A 16,468-nucleotide genomic window follows, 5' to 3' on the forward strand; every position below is an offset into this window, starting at 1 on the left:
GTAGAGAGGAGGTGGCCTGCTAGGCCGAGCACCATTGGAACGGTCGCTGGTGGGATGACCGCAATATCTGGAGCTCCCATTGGTAAGTCATGTATGGGTTCCGCCTTCTTTTGCCTTAATACTTTCTATTGGATGGCGCTGGGAAAGAGCGCATTCTGGGAACTGTAGTCTTCGTAGGAAAATAGCTGCTGGATCAACGCGGTGTGGGTCTGTAGCTCTAGAGATGAGCGGGAAAAGGCCAGCTGAGCCCACTCCGGGCCAGGCGGGGAAAAAGAGAAAGAAGGAGGTGATGGTGGAGTTTTCGGGTCTTATCACGGAGGAAATCTTGAAAAAGCAGGTGGCGGAGGCCTGGAGCCTCAGGACGCCGTTCAGTCACGGTAACCTGCTGCTGTGAAGGGGGGCCGCTGCGCGATGTCTGGGGGGTTCTGAAAGTCCTGGCACTCCAGCCGAGCCCGGGGCAGCAGGGACACAAGGGAGGGAGCCTGGCTTTGGCCACCTCCGACCCTCCTGCCTGACCTGCTGCCCGCTTTCATTCCAAGTTCAGTTGGGATTTAAAAACCCGAGAAGTGGAAGAAACGTAAGCCAGAGAGTTTGGGAGAGTAGAGGGCGTAAACTTCATAGTTGCCTTCTGGAAGCAAGGATTAGGAGTTCGAATCCTGTCCACTGGTCGTTGTCAATGGGTTTAACTTTTTAAAACTTCAATTTCTGCTTATGTAAAAAAGGATAGCTCATAGTATTTACCTCGGAAAGATGTTGAATGAGATTAATAAGGTAATGCATGTATGCATGCATCAATAAATGGTTCCCTGAGAAAGAACCGATAAACCCTTGGACAAATATTTGGGTGGCGTAATTTACATTTTCCTCTAAAGATAAAGCTCGGTTGTCCCGTGACAGTAGAGCCAGAGTATTGAGCTGGTAGGTAGCCATCACCTGAGCGTCCTCGGTTTCTTACGTGCCTATAGTTCAACTGCATGACCTATGAAAGTAAACGTTTGTTGCTCAAAGAAGGAACCTGTCATGAACAATTCCAACCTCAGCTTCACATGTCACCTTATAGGACACAAAGTCTGCTCCATGCAGCAAGCTTTCCCCTCTAAAGTTTGCTGTGATTTTGTGTCAGTGAAGTGCTTTCGAGAGGTGAGTCCTGGGGGCTCTGGATGCACCTAGAAAGTGACAGCCCCCAGCTGTAGACAGCTGGCTAGGTTGCCTTGTACCTAGGCAAGTGCTCCGCTGCTGGGAGAATGGGAGAACAGCAGCTGGCAGCTTGTTGGCGTGCTAGGCCTGGTTCGTGCCAACTCTGTTAACTATACCATGATACCAGCATAGTTGGGGGTGGGGAGAAAATGATAGCTCAGTGCTTAAAATGCAAGCTCTGTACACTCAGGAACTTCTCAATATCCTCATCTGTAGCATGGAGTGCTAATGTCTGCTTTAGAGTTGTGGAGAAGATTAAATGAGATCATGCTTGTAATAAAGCCCGGCTGTGCTTGGCACTAAGTAGGGGCTGCTGGTGATTGTTAGAGGGGTGCATAATCTAAGCCACAAGAAGCAGCAGGTACCATGTTGAAAGAGAAGTCCAGGGATTAGAAGGGGTTATATGCCTGAACTGATTTTTTTTTTTTTTAAGAAAAAACTAAGAGTGTATATTGTAACAGCTTAGACAATAACTTAGGAAAGAAAAAGGGTTGAAGGAAAATAGCCAGCCAGTATTGCAATTCTCATTTCTAATTTGCTACTCTCATTTTAAGTTTGGAGGGAAATAAATTAAGACTCTAAAGTACATTCAATTCAACACATAAACATCAAATTAACCCACCCCCACCCAAGAGCAGGAACCAGAGCTCAGTGATGTCATGTGTACACATCCTAAGGCCTAATATTTTAAGCATAGTATCTTTAAAAAAAGTAATATTGAGTGGGTAAAGAAAAAAGAGACGAGCTTATAATTCTTCCCCCAGATCTTAGACTTTAGTTACTTTCCTGAAAATTCCTGACCATGGCCCTTTGTATTCTGTGTACTGTGTTACTCAGGGGTCAGAAAAGCCATGTTTTCTCTTGTTTTCTCTCCCACAGAAGCCATTGCCATGAACATGGACCCCTTTCTTCACTGCGTGATCCCAAACTTCATCCCAAGTCCAACCTTTTTGGAAGGGCTTCAGAAGGAACTTTTGAACTTGGACTTCCATGAAAAGTATAATGATTTATATAAGTTCCAGCAGGTATTTATGCCCCTTTCCATTTGTTCTTCCACTTCAGAAATTCATTATTTGTACAGTCATTCAGTACTTTCAGACTTGAGGTTTCAGATTGGGTTTGCCTTGGACAGTCCTTGCCTTGATGTTATTAAAAGTATTTGTCCATTTAACATAAGCTCACTGAGTGTCAACTACGTGTTAGGTGCTGTAGTTATTCTATGGGAGTCTTTGCCAGTTCTTGGCCTGTGACACTTTAAAAGCAAAAACGTTAGAGGTGATAGTGACGGTGACGGTCAGGAAATACAGTGACCCAGTACATCAGCACATTATACACAGGGGTGAGTTGCAGTGTGAGGAGTGGTATACCTAAGAGAGTTGTACATTGGAAGATAATAACCGTTTAAATTTTTGAGTTCATGTCTTTGTTTAGCTGGCTTGATAATATTGTAATATGCTATCCTTTCCGTTTGTCAGATGGTTAACATGATAACCTCGTTACATGAATTTTATCTCAATTTGAAGAAACATAAGTGGAATCATGTAATTCCTTTGCTCAAAAACTGTAGTGATTCCTAGTGTTTTTTTTTTTAAGGCTCAGTTTGTTTTTTTCTTAAAGATTTTATTTATTTATTTATTTATTTATTTTTAGAGAGAGGGGAAGGGAGGGAGAAAGAGAGGGAAACATCAATGTGTGGTTGCCTCTTGCGAGTCCCACTACTGGGGACCTGGCCCACAACCTGGGCGTGTACACTGACTCCTCACTGGGATTCGAACCTGCAACCCTTTAGCTCTCAGGACAGCCTCAGTGCACTGAGCCACACTAGCCTGGATGGTTCCTTGTATTTTTAAGTGAAACCCGAAGTACTTAGAATGGCTCTACGGCCCCACCGCCTCTCTGGCCTCATCTCCTGCTGCTCTCCCGCTCACTCTCTCCGCGCTCACCGCAGTCTCCGTGCGATTTCCTGAACAAGCCAGGCACGCTCCTCCCTCGGCGTCTTGAATCCTCTTTGCCTAGATGGCCCTCTGTCATACTTCCTAAGTCTTCAGTTCACTTCCAGGAAGCCTGGCCTGGCCAACTTGTTTCTATTAACAAACTCTTCCCCCCTTAGCATTTCTGACCCCCCCGACCCTGCTGGGATTTTCCTATGCATTTATCACCTTTTATTCTAATTACCGACTTTTTATGTTTATTGTCTGTCTCCCTCAACAAGAATATAAGCTCCACTGTAATAACTCCTTAAGCATTTGTTGATGAATAAGGCCTAGAGAGGCGGAGTAACTTGCCTGAGTCACAGACCTGCCCAGAGGGCCGTGCACCAACCCAGGCAGCTTGGCCCCAGTGTCCAGGCCTCTGCGCCACAGTGCCAGACCGCCAGGGCACTCACCACGCCGCCCTCCGGTGTGCTCCTGATGCGTGAAGAAAACCCTTTTCTCTCTTTTCATGACCAAGTCTGATGACCTGAAGAAGAGAAGAGAGCCTCACATCTGTGCTTTAAGGTAAACAAGTAATCGTATCTCTTGGGTGCCTAATACATGCCAGGCTGACTAGTAAATGCGTTAAACATTAGGTCATGCAATCTCTGTTGACATGATTAGCCCTCTTTGCAGAGGAGGAAACAGACTCAGAAATTAAGTAACTTCTTCAAGGCCACCTCGATAAAAATCGAGGGAGCTCAGATGCAAACCCAAGACTGATTCCAGGGCCCACATTCTCAATGACAAAAACGTTCACCTGTGTTAGTAATCATGAAAACAAATGAACACTGAGCTAACTTGCTTCACCTATTTGGTTGGCAAATATTAGAAACAAAAACTCCGGTGTTGACAGACGTGTAGATACTTTTATGCACTGCTGCAGTCTTTCTTAGAAGGTGTCGTTGAAAGATGTATCAAAACGTTGAAAATTAGGCTTAGCTTTTTGTAGTATAATTCCACTTGTAAGAATTTATCCAAAGAAAATAAGGATGTGCCCTGAGAATATTACTCCTAAACTGTGCAAGTTTAAAGTGAGAACACTGTTGAGAATGGATCTCTTGGATAAACCACAGCCTCCAGGAAAAAATAGCTGTGGCATAGACCCAAATGTAGCCCGCTCTGTGGCATAACAGTTACCCTGTTTGCTTTTCTAGGAAAATTCTGTTTGAAGATTTCCGGGCTTGGCTCTCTGATGTTTCCAAGATTGACCTGGAATCAACCATTGACATGTCCTGTGCTAAATATGAATTCTCGGGTAAGAAAGGGAAAGCCCTGATGTCTGTAGGGTTTAAAGTCTTTAACTAGACAATGGTGGAAAGATAGTGTCAGTGGATCGAAATCCCAGACTGTGTCCCCTCTAACATCGGGATCTTAAGAAGGAAGATCTGACCGGCCCACATATAGCAGTGCCCACCGCCTTGGAAGGTAGAAGGCAGTACTTCTCTCTGAGAATATGGTGAAAGCTATTGCCCCTATTTTCAGAAAAGGGCTCATAATGCACATGCACTCCAACTTGTCATATAATATCTGGAAATTCAGAGGTGATACGTAAACTCTCCTCTTAAACGTCTTAGGAAGCAAATGTCTTCCTCAACATCATTTTTTTTTCTTTTGAAGGTAATAGTGAACACACTCTTCAGGGAAAAAAATTCAAATACAGAAATACACAACATAAACCTTGATAGTCCCCTGCACCTGCTCCTCGCCCCTGCGCCTTCTCTGCAGAGGTATCCGCCGTCACCAGTCGGGGGTGCCCCCTCCCAGTTCCCTTTCCGAGCATGCACGTGTCTTTTTGAAAACATGTTGGGTATTTTTGCCTGGAAGGAAAAGAGTTGTGTTTTGTTTTGTTTTGATTTGGGTTTCACTCCTGGAAGTTTAACATGGTGACAACTTTTTGAGGATAACTTAGTGATCCACATGAAGAGTCATATCATACGCCCTTTTTTAACTTTATTTTTTCTTTTTACTTTGAAGTAATTTCAAATTTACAGAGAAGTGGCATGCATAGTACAAATCATTTTTATTCTATTTTACTTGAAAGCAGGCTACCGTTGTCGTGCTCCGTGGCCCTGAATGACTTCAGTAATTCATACACCAAGGACATTGTCCTACGTGATAGTAATAAACCATCCAAGTCAGAAAATTAAGATGGATGCATTATTCCCATCTAATCCACAGGCTCCGTTTAGGTCCTGTGTAGCGGAGGAACCAGTCCAGGATTGCGCGTTGCACTCACTAGTCATGTCTCCTTAGGCTCCCTCAGTCTGGAACAGTTCCCCAGGGTCCCCTTGACAGGCATGACCTTGATGCTGCTGAAGATTTGCGGAGTTGCTGTTTTTTTAAAACTTGCCCCAGTTCACTTTTGTCCGGTGCTTCCTCAGAACCTGAGTCAAGCCGTGCAATTCTGACAGGAATGTTACAGAATTCTGTGTTCTCTTTGCTGCACCCTGTCAAGCGCTGCATGGTTTCTGTGTGTTACTAGCTTTGATCAGTTAAAATCAAGGTGGTGGCTGGAGTGTTCTTCTATTGTAAACTTGTCCTTTTCTGTCTGTAAGTTAACTATTCTGTGGGGAGGAACGTTAAGGTTATATAAATTTCCCACTCATCACACTTCGTTCATTCGGTTTAGCATCCACTGATTATTTCTTGCCAAATTATTACTATGCAGGTTGCCAAATGGTGCATTTTGCAATAAAATCATTTCTTCTATATTTATTAGTTTTTATTCTACCATAAAGACAACCTTTTTCTCTCCCTGTTTATCTCTTTATTCCCTCATTTCTGTCAGCATGAGTTTATGGATCATTGTGTATGTAATGGGCAGTTACCAGTTACTGCCATTATACCGATGCTCACATTGTCCCTGATCTGATCAAAGGGCACCCTTTAAACTGATTTCTGTGTCCCTTAGTTATGTCCCCATAACTCATATATGTCTTACTTTCTGGCAAAACAAGATTATCCAGGTTTATCATATATTTTCTTGCTCTGGACTTTGAGTTGGCCATTCTTCCAAAGAACCCTGGTTGATTTTAAGTGAAGAATGATATTTAATAATCAAGGTCTCCTGGACTCAAGTTGTTCTTGCTATTAGGGTGTCACTGCTCCAAAACCCTTTCAGAGGGAGGAAGCAGCAAATGTATGCGGGTACATGCCTGCATTTACGTGTGTGTTACTCCGCTCTCTGTATTTATATCTAGGCGTCTAGGTGAAGATCTCTGTAGATGTGTATGTATATAGGAAACTGAATTCACTGATTCCTCCGATTCCAGTTCCACGCCATAGGGTTCATTCGAGAGTCCTCCTTTTCCACGTGGGTAATTCTCCCCTTTGACAGTGAGAAACCTGCGTTGCCTTAGCTTCGGTATATTTATTGTCAGCCTGGCCCCTCCGTGTGCGGACAGCCTCGGTTCACCGGAGCGGCCCTTCCTCCCGCCCTGCACGTCTCCTCCTGTGCTCAGCCCCACCCCGCTGGTTTTAGAATTTTAACTTAAGAAATCAATGGGAACAAGTACAAAAAATAATGTCCCTTAAAAGTCTTCCTTAACAGACAAGAAATGGAAACAACATAAAGGATTGATTAAGGGGGGAGGGAGGCAATTCATAACCCACATAGTGGAACAACTGTGCGGCCATGAAAAGAGATGACAGGTATGTATATTGATAGGGAAAGACACTTGCCACGCAGTACAAGTTTAAAGAGCAGGCCACCAAACAACCACTGGAGGATACCATTTTTTTTTCCAAAAGCAAATACATGTGTGTAGAACAAGTATTGGAAGAAATACGTAAAAATGTTGTTAGTGATCATCTCAGGGTCTAACCACATATGTGCTCCTCGGTGTCCGTACAGTTGGCACTTTCACTTCTATAATTAGACGAGAGGAGAAATCAGTGTCACTCGACGGCTGGAGGAGCCGATGTTAGGGATGAGCATCAGGCAAACAGAGACGCAGGGCCCGGCCCGCCACCCCGGCCTGCGCAGGGGCGTGAGGCTACGTGTTGTACTTGCAGATGCCCTGCTCTGCCACGACGACGAGCTGGAGGGGCGCCGAGTCGCCTTCATCCTCTACCTGGTCCCCCCCTGGGACGGGAGCCTGGGCGGCACCCTGGATTTGTACAACGTTGACGGTAAGGCGCCCGCTTGCTCTTCAGCACCCACAGCTGCTTCTCAGTCGTTAGGCACAGCATCTGCACCCCTCAGAAGAGAGGGAGCCGTTGACCGCTGTGGCTCTGCAGGCGGCCTTAGTGCTGCCCTGACGACCACCTGGCTAGGCTGTGCCGGAGGTAATCACGGCTCTGGGGACAAAGCAGAGCTGATACGGACAAGGAGTAGTCAGACCAGGCTTCTGACCACGGGCCGCAGAAGGGTAGTGGCAAGCGTATGCAGCTGCCTGTGGCTGTGACTCTGCCAGGACCAGCCCATTCGACAGGAAGTCGGGGCTCTTTATTGTAATGACTGGCCCCAGAGTTTGACTCCCAGAAACTTTCAGCCGTCACCCAACAATAGATGGGTGGTCACTGGAAGAAAAGGTGTCACCTGGCAGAATTGGCAAGTCTGAGTGAAACCGCTGGCAGGGGTGGTATTGGGGGGATCTTTGGGGATCAGAAGGGTACATCTAGATACCCTCAGAAATCGGAGGGTTGTCAAGGTGACGCGGGGTGGCCTGGAAGTGAAAGGATAATGAAATCATTTTTATGGGCGTGTTCTCTCCTGGTGCAGAACACTTTCAGCCGAAGCAGATCGTCAAGTCTCTTATCCCCTCGTGGAACACACTGGTTTTCTTTGAAGTGTCTCCAGTGTCCTTTCACCAGGTAAAGACTGTGAGCCACAAGCGTGTAGAGCGCTAAGGACCCCGCCTCTTAGTCGCCCATTATCTAAATGTGACAGCTTCCTGTTGGACTTACCTGACCAGATTGTCTTCACACCTAACGTGAAGGTTCCCGAAATCTGTGTGCCGTGGCTGGTCATCCTCTTCCTCATTCTTTGCGTTGATGTACCACTGGTCTTGTCCTTTCAGGTGTCTGAAGTTCTGTCTGAAGAAAAGTCACGTTTGTCCATAAGTGGCTGGTTTCACGGCCCCTCCCTGACCCGGCCTCCCACCTACTTGGAACCTCCTGTACCTCGGAACCCTCATATCCCACAAGACGTAAGGATAAATTCCTGCTGCTGGATTCTTACCTTAGCCGCTGTAACATATCGCTTGTTTTTGTGGTTTTGAAAGTGGCTATTCCTGACAGTGAAGCTAGACTTGGAGCTTGGGGCGTCCACTTTTCCTGGGTAGACTGTGGACAGTGTCCTTCTCAGGGAGCTTTCCAGCACTTTTTTAACAAGGAGACAATATACAGTGAGGATTTTCATATACTATGTTACAACTATAAAGTGATGTAAGAACAAAAGCAGTAGGAATTATTAACTCACGTTTTGCATCTGCTGCTTCTTTGTAAGCATGAAATTTTATATGAGTGGATCAACCCTACTTATCTGGACATGGATCACCAAATTCAAATTCAAGAGGAGTTTGAAGAACAGTCCGAAATTCTCCTAAAGGATTTCCTTAAGGTAGGTGCACACACCCTGTCCGGTGTGACTTGTTTGGCACGCTGCAGTCTTGCCTCTTGGGTGGGTGAATAGGCATCACCAAGAGACTTTTCTTCCCGCCTAGAATGTTTAGGTCATCCTCTACTTTGAGTAAAATACAGAAACAATGTTAATAACTAACAGTGGTATCAATTGCTTGCTTACTAGGTTAAGAGACCCCTGGGTATTCCCCAGTTTTCTAGAACCTTAATGGTACACACAGATACACACAACACACACACACACACACACACACAGAAGCTTCTATACTGAGAGGGAGTTGCATGGAGTTCCCTTCCTATTCATTTGGTGACGCTGGTGCGTACTGTTACTTTTAGAGATAGACATTGCTGGTCGATCAGCACCTGTGGGTGAATGTGATGGTGAGGAGGCAGCACTTTGCAGTGGGGAGGGAGCTGGCTCAGAAGTCAGAGGCCTCACATTCATGTCCTGGCTCTGTGACTTTACTAGCCTGACCAAGTCACTTGGTCTGAGCTTTCAACCTGCCTTGTCCATCTTGAAGAGTTGTGGTGAGGGCCAAACGAGACCACGTGCTCTGGTGTGGCACCTCGCAGTTGACCCACAGAATCACGGTCCCAAGAGCTGTTCCTTCATGCAAAAAAGGTCGACAATACATACTGTATCTCTCTCTCTCTCTCTCTCTCTCTCTCTCAATTTTATAGCATGTTAAGGAATTTCAGAAGTATTACACTAAGGAAACTTATTTAATCCGATTTAATCCAGTGTAACTAAACCATACTCTGAGATCCTTTTCTAGTTAAGCTACAGGCCTTCTGTTTTCAGAACACTCCTTGGGAAACTGCATTAAACAAGCACATAGAAGGCCTCCCAAGGAGAATATTTCAGCAGGTTAATCAGCTTCTTGTACTCAGCTTGACGTTTTAAATTTACAGTGTTGATTAAATGAAGGGAACGAGCTAAGGCCTAGAGAATTCATGTTGTTAACACTGATTTTCATTGTAATGACAGTGACTGCTTTGCAGTTTAATTTTTTTCCCTTACATCTTATGAATTAAAGAATCTGTATTATGATCATCATTTTATAAATGAAGGAGTTTGAGAGGCTGAGCAATTTGACATAAGATAAACAACTACTTAAGGAAATGGCCCAGGTTGACACTTGGGTCTCCTGGCTAAAGCATGCTGGCGATTTATCCCATCTTCACTCTGGCTTCACCGTCCAGGCCTGGGGGATGTTGTGTGAAAGCGGGGGAGAGCCAGCTGACCCCCACAGGAATCAGCCCCATGATCCTGCTGAGCTGCTGCACTGGCAAGACCAGTGTGGGGTCCCAAGCAGATTTGCCGACTGCTTCTTTGTCTGCTCACTTTCCAGCCCGAGAAATTTGCAGCGGTCTGTGAGGCTTTGGAGAAAGGCGATGTGAGATGGAGCAGCCGAGGTCCCCCTAACAAAAGGTAGAACCCAACATCCAAGACATTTGCTTCTGCATTTGGCACCTGCCTGTTTGTCTGCAAAGCTCACATCCAGTGATAGGACAGTCACCTTAACCGAGTCTGGTTCCCAGGGACTTCCGATGGCAGACCCGAGCACGCCGCACGGTTGTAACAACGCGTGCGTTAGCAAGCTGTGCCAAGCCCCAGGGAGGGAGGGACAAATCTAACAGGCAGCTCCCTTCTGTGAGTTATTTCACGTCTGCAGCGCTGACGGGAGCTGCTGTTGCTACTTTCCAGGTTTTACGAGAAAGCCGAGGAGAGCACGCTTCCAGACGTACTGAGGGACTGCATGACGTTGTTCCGCTCCGAGGCTCTGTTCTTGCTGCTGTCCAACTTCACAGGCCTCAGACTTCACTTCCTGGCCCCTTCAGAGGAAGATGAGACGGAGGACACTGCCTCTGCTCCTGACAGCACTGAGGAAGGGACAAGCTATAGCTCCTCTGAGCTGCAGAACAGCCAGGAGGCCAGCAGCCGCCATGGCCAGCGGAGCAACGAGCAGGCAGGCCCGGGGCCAGAGGAACACGAAGCCAAAGAGGGTAAGCTGTTGCTACGGCTTGTCCCGGCTTTCCATTACACATTCACCATTCAGTCATTTACTCCACAAATACTTGAGCATCTCCCGTCTGCTAGGTCTTGTTTCGGGAGCTGGAGAACAAGAAAGACAAGGTCCCTGCCGTCCTTGAGCTTACACTCTAAAAGGAGAGGACAGATTAAATGTATGCACCAACAACTAGAAAACGTCGAATAATGACAAATGCTATGCAGGTCGTTTCCATAGGGTTACGTGCTGAGGAATGACTGGCTGCGTGGCCGCTAAGTGAATGCGCAGCCTGGGAAAGCTGTCAGCTGAGCTCAGATCTGAGGGACAGGAAGGACCTGCGGGAAGAGCATTCCAGGTGGGAGGGACAGCTGGTACATTTTATCAGTACAAACAGGGGACAGAAATGTGACCGTCTCTGCCTAAAACTACTCTGAAACACAAGACCATTAAGGAAAGGAAGGCATGCAGCTTATTTCTGCAAAGGATTAATAGCAGGCTAATAAAAACTTGTCGGAATTTGGACACATGGGGAGAAGGAAATTATTAAAAATAGAGGAAAGAAAAAGGTAAGAGGCACTGCTTCTGTGGAAATGTCAGCCCCATTACCTGAGCAGCTATAAAGTCAGCGTAAAGGTTACAGCACAGATGAAATCACATTAGAAGTCTGTTCCCTGCTGCCACTCTGACTGCTTGAGAAGGACCCTGTGCAGTGAATACCATGGAATCAGGAAGGTGATACTGGGGAAGTAAGGCGAGCGGTGTGAGATGCTCGCCACACACAGCGGAACTCGCGTTCTGTAGGCTTCCGTCCCGGCTGACCTGTCGCTTTGGTTGCCCCAGATGTTTAGAAAAACCAAAGTATTTCTCCACTTCTTTTCCTTTTTGGTTTTGTTTTTATGGGAATCTGCAGCTTAGAAGAAAACTTATAATGAGCAGCCAAAAGATGCTTTATTCTGCGATTGTGCATCTACTGCATGCAAGGCTCTGGCCGTAGCAAGTGGGGGATACAGAGGTAAATGAGGAAAGTCACTGTTTACAACGTTTACTATCTTAAACAGAGCTAGAAAGCTTTTTTAAAATAAAAGCTATAAAGTTGCTAAGGCAACTTTAGCAGTGTTAAGGTTGGTATAGCTAAGCATGTTCAGTAATGTATCCAGACCTGACAATTTTAAGTTTTTGCGTTTTAAAGTATGTGTATAAATAACACCAATTTCAGGATGTTTGGAAAACCAGTCCTTGTCATTCCCTTGTAATCTAGCAGTGGTATCAAGGTTATTTTCATATTCTTCTGACCTTCTGTAATTTTTCCTTAGAAGCAAGCATCCCCACATGCCAGGGGGAACTGCGGCGTTGGCAGACTGGTCACTACACTTTGATCCATGACAATGGCAAGACTGAATTTGCCCTGGACTTACTTCTTTACTGTGGCTGTGAAGGTAGGCGGGGGATGGGAAGCAGTGAGTCGTTCCCTCCCGGGGGCAGCCTGTCCTGCGCGCCCCTCCCCGACTGCACCAGTTCAGAAGTCCTTGCCTGGTCCGGGGTCTCAGGCCACAGGGGCTCAGCGTTGGAAGGCGTCTAAAGGGCTGCGAGTTTTAGCCTCCCAACTCAACACGGGATTTCTGTCTGTGACTAGGGTATGGGAGATGAACCAAACCATAATTTCCCTTCAGGAACTCCCCGCACCCCCATCTACAGCTTTTATGTAATTGTCCTTAAATTGTACATTTAATTCTTAGTTGTCAGTTCTTCTTTAATGTGGATGGAATGGTAAATGGTAAATTCAGGCTCCTAAGTCGTGGAGTTGGTTACTGCTGAACTCCCACATCCCGCATTCATGCAGCCTGGGGTCAGCGGTCGCGGCAGGGGCCGTGATTAACCCTGGCAGCATGGGCCCTCTGAACGCTGTCTGTTTTCCCCTTGCCAGGCTGGGAGCCAGAATACGGCGGCTTTACTTCCTACATTGCCAAAGGCGAAGATGAGGAGGTAAGTTGCTTCTGATAGCAAATGTAACTTTTTAGTTTTAAGGAAGCTTTCATTCTTCAAAAACCCAATTTTGATGACCTTCAATCAGTGTCTTTAACTGGTAAGTCCCCGTTGGCCTGCCTGGCAGTGATCTGATTTCTAGTAGAAAGTACTCGGCATGGAATAAAGATGCTAAAGGATGCTCGCTAAACATTTATTTATTCTACCCTGAGGGCTTCCAAGTAAACTGAGAGTCACATGGTACATTCCCATTAACCTTCAATGTAATAAGAAATAAACGCATTAGGTGAAGCCTGTCTGGGTATATACTGGGGTGGGGTTCGTTGGATGGTGTCTTGACAGCCACAGCAATAGCTCTTCCTCATAAAGGCTCTGTGGAAGCCATCTGTGCGGTGATGAATCATGGGAGCAAAGAGTTGAGAATAAGCTCTATGTTCTGATGTCTCATTGTATTTGCCCATTTCAGCTGCTAACCGTGAATCCAGAAAACAATTCTTTGGCTTTGGTCTACAGAGACAAAGAGACTCTTAAATTTGTCAAGCATATTAATCACCGGAGCCTAGAACAAAAGAAAACCTTCCCCAACAGAACCGGTTTCTGGGACTTCTCGTTTGTCTATTATGAATGACAGGGGCTGGGCACAGCTGAGAAAAAGAGACCCTTCGTCAGCACTGGGAAGTCTGGGAGAGCTGGGCGTCGAGCAGAGGACAGCTGCAGGTGACCTGTCTGACACTGTTCCTCAAACTGCATGTGGTTGTCCTTTAGCAGGACTCACAGCGATGGTCCTCAATCTGGACCTTGAGCTTGGAGATAGATGTGTACTTATCTCTTAATGGGAAAATGTTCCTTTTCCGTTAACATTCGGTTCTTCATTTTTCCATATGGACTTCTTCAGTGATTTAAAAATGTAGATTTTTTTTTTGTAAAACGTACATGACAGAAGTTCACCATTTTAACCACTTTATCATGTGTGGTTCGGTGGCATAAAGCACATTCACTGCTGTATGACCATCACCACCATCCACCTCCAGAACTTTCCATCTTCCCACACTGCAGCTCTGTCCCCCTTCCCCTCCGCCAGCCCCCAGCCACCGCCAGTCTACTTTCTGTCTCCGAATCAGCTACTCATGTTCCTCATGTAAGTGGACTAGTACAATATTTGTCTTTTTGTGACTGGCATATTTCACTTAGCATAAACCCTTCAAGACTCATCCATGTGTCCAGTGATTTTTTTTTTTCTTTAAATACACTCATAAATGATTGCAGATTCTGTTCTTCCTAACGACACGGGTTTAGAAAATTCCAGAATGTCCGTCCCATCCTGGGCCTGCTACACTTCCACCCACTGCTGCGGCTTTGTCCCTCGGTGGCTGTCCCAGGACGCGCACTGACTCTTTTTTAGTTTGCATTTAAACGAAGGACATGAGTTTCACTTTCGTCTCGGTTGATGGTTTCATCTTTTCTTTTTTTAAATCCTCACCCAAGGATATGTTTATTGATTTTAGAGAGGAAGGGAGAAAGAAACATTGATCAGTTGCCTCTTGTACACACCCTTACCAGTGATCAAACTTACAACCTAGGCCTGTGCCCTGACTGGGAATTGAACCCGCGTCCTTTAGGTGTATGAGATAGCGCTCCAGCCAACTGAGCCACCAAGCTATCAGTTATTTGATTGTGCACCCCAGTCAGTAGAAATTGTTGTTGCATGTGTGCCCAATATATGGATATTTATCTGTAAATTTTATATGTGCTGATATTCGGTATTGTTATAAAACAGATTTTTAAAAGATGACAAATACCTAAGACTAGTTCTACTATTCCCTTTCTACACTCACACAATAATGGGCGATTTCACATGCATACAATTTCGGAGACCACAATTTTTAAACCATAGTGTAGTGACACTCAGGTGAGATTACAGCTACTCTCTCATTACTGATTTACATTTCAGAGCTGAAAGTCACCCCTAAATTCCATTCACTTACTTCCTGATGTGTTTTCCCGAGTGGGAGAGGGAGAGGTCGAGGTCCTAGTTAGGCCTGGCAGCGGCAGAAGCCCGGGAAGCCCCGGGGAAAGGGCTGGGCGGGTGAGACCATGGTGTGTCAAACTCGGGGAGCAGCTTGAGAGTCAAGGCTCTAGGGAACTTCTAAGAGGCCACCCAGCTCTGCCAATGGAACACTGAGCCTGAATCTTGACGCACTACCCCAGTGTTAAAATGTGCTCATTATTTTCTCTTTAATCTCAGTGTGTTCACGTTCTATCCACACAGCAGAATCTTCTGCACGTTACAAAAGATTTCACTGCTGAGGGCCGTGAACCCCTGAGAGCCAGACTCTGCTGTTGCTGGGAGATACATCCCCCGCAGTAGCGCCTCTTAGACTGCAAGGATGCTGTAGCTTAGAGGCCGCTTTCTGCAAGTGGTACCCAGAGATTGAGAAGCTGCTTTTCCTTAGTACTCCAGTCTTCATCTTTTTTTTTTTTAATAAATCATGTTTATTCTGTTATAGTTGTCTCAATGTTTCCCCCTTTACCCCCCTTCACCTCTCTCACCCCCACTCCCGACTCCCACAGCCAATTCCCACTCTGTTGTCCATGTCCATGGGTCATTCATACATGTTTGTCTAGTCCCTTCCCCTTCTTTCCACCATTGTCCTCTTTCCCCATGCCCTCTGGTCACTTTCAGTCTGCTCCATGTTTCCATGTCTGTGGTTAATTTTGTTCATTAGCTTATTTTGTTGAATAGAGTCCACTTACAGGTGAGATCATATGGTATTTGTCTTTCATCAACTGGCTTATTTCACTTAGCTTAATAATCTCCAGTTCTATCCATGTTGTCGCAAAAGGTAGGAGTTCCATCTCTCTCTCTTTTTTTCTTTCTAAATACTGATTGATTTTATTTTTTTAAACGTCAAAGTTAATTATAAAATATTTAAAAATTTAAAACCATTATAAAGTCTCAATAATTAAACCAACATGACACCAGCACAGAAATAATCAAGTAGATCAATGAAATATATTGAGCATTCTAGAGACAAACATATATATTGGTCTAACAATGTAATATATGATTAAGTTGATATTTCAAATCAATGGGTAAAATAAGACTTATTTAACAACGTGCATGGACCAGTTACTTGAAATAAAAAAATTTAGAGCCCTATTTTTACACAATACACAAGAAATATTCAGGTGAGTTAAAAATCAATATGTACAATCTAAGGACTTTTAGGAGAAAATACAAACTAACACCTTTCTTACCCTGAAGTAAAATATTCAAACCCAGAAGCTGCACAGTAAAATATTGACAATATGACTATATTAAACATTTAAGACTGTACAGTAAAATACATATAAAAAAGTTAAAGGACAAAGAATAGGACAGTATTTGCAACATCTAAAAAAGGGTTAATGGGGGGGGTCTTGTTTTTTTAGGGAAAAAATTCTACGAACAAAAAATGGATAAAGAATACCAAAAAATCATTTAAAGCTTTTTAAAAATAATAGAAATAGGCAAGAAATATACAAAAACAGGTTTAGTTTCAACAAATATTAAAGGAACAATTAAAATAACATCATTGTCACAATCAGATTAATACGTATTAAAAAATATTGGTAATATCAAGTATTGGCAACTGTGAAAGGAACTAGGTATTCATACACTCTTTTTCTTCATCTTAAAGCAGTCCCTTTAGCACCTTTTGCAGTACTGGTTTGGTG

The 16,468-nt window shown here is 44.9% G+C and overlaps 1 protein-coding gene across 2 annotated transcripts; it reads left to right on the forward strand.

Moving 5' to 3' along the window:
- The first annotated feature begins 59 nt into the window (after nucleotides 1-59).
- OGFOD1 (2-oxoglutarate and iron dependent oxygenase domain containing 1) lies at nucleotides 60-14,085 on the forward strand. 2 transcript variants are annotated; one of them, XM_054570253.1, is made up of 13 exons: nucleotides 60-82; nucleotides 2,077-2,222; nucleotides 3,649-3,695; nucleotides 4,328-4,428; nucleotides 7,188-7,304; nucleotides 7,897-7,988; nucleotides 8,195-8,323; nucleotides 8,623-8,736; nucleotides 10,109-10,188; nucleotides 10,465-10,763; nucleotides 12,082-12,204; nucleotides 12,693-12,751; nucleotides 13,218-14,085. In XM_054570253.1, exons 2-13 carry the CDS (start codon nucleotides 2,088-2,090, stop codon nucleotides 13,377-13,379), a joined length of 1,458 nt encoding a protein of 485 aa, XP_054426228.1. In that variant the 5' UTR covers nucleotides 60-82; nucleotides 2,077-2,087; the 3' UTR covers nucleotides 13,380-14,085. The 2 variants fall into 2 exon arrangements, with proteins under 2 accessions (XP_054426228.1, XP_054426227.1); XM_054570252.1 differs by lacking the exon at nucleotides 60-82 and adding an exon at nucleotides 180-377.
- The last annotated feature ends 2,383 nt before the right edge of the window (nucleotides 14,086-16,468 follow it).

This window comes from Pteronotus mesoamericanus, unplaced genomic scaffold (assembly GCF_021234165.1).
Source record: "Pteronotus mesoamericanus isolate MK-2021 breed Mesoamerican mustached bat unplaced genomic scaffold, CSHL_Meso_final contig_202, whole genome shotgun sequence".
Lineage (NCBI taxonomy): Eukaryota > Metazoa > Chordata > Mammalia > Chiroptera > Mormoopidae > Pteronotus > Pteronotus mesoamericanus.

Bases quoted from the DNA above. Each gene is read 5' to 3' on its own strand.
- OGFOD1 (XM_054570252.1), top strand. From the start codon at position 224: ATGAGCGGGAAAAGGCCAGCTGAGCCCACTCCGGGCCAGGCGGGGAAA. The intron at 378-2,076 runs GTAACCTGCTGC...TCTCTCCCACAG, and splicing joins CAGGACGCCGTTCAGTCACG to AAGCCATTGCCATGAACATG. The intron at 3,696-4,327 runs GTAAACAAGTAA...TTGCTTTTCTAG, and splicing joins CCTCACATCTGTGCTTTAAG to GAAAATTCTGTTTGAAGATT.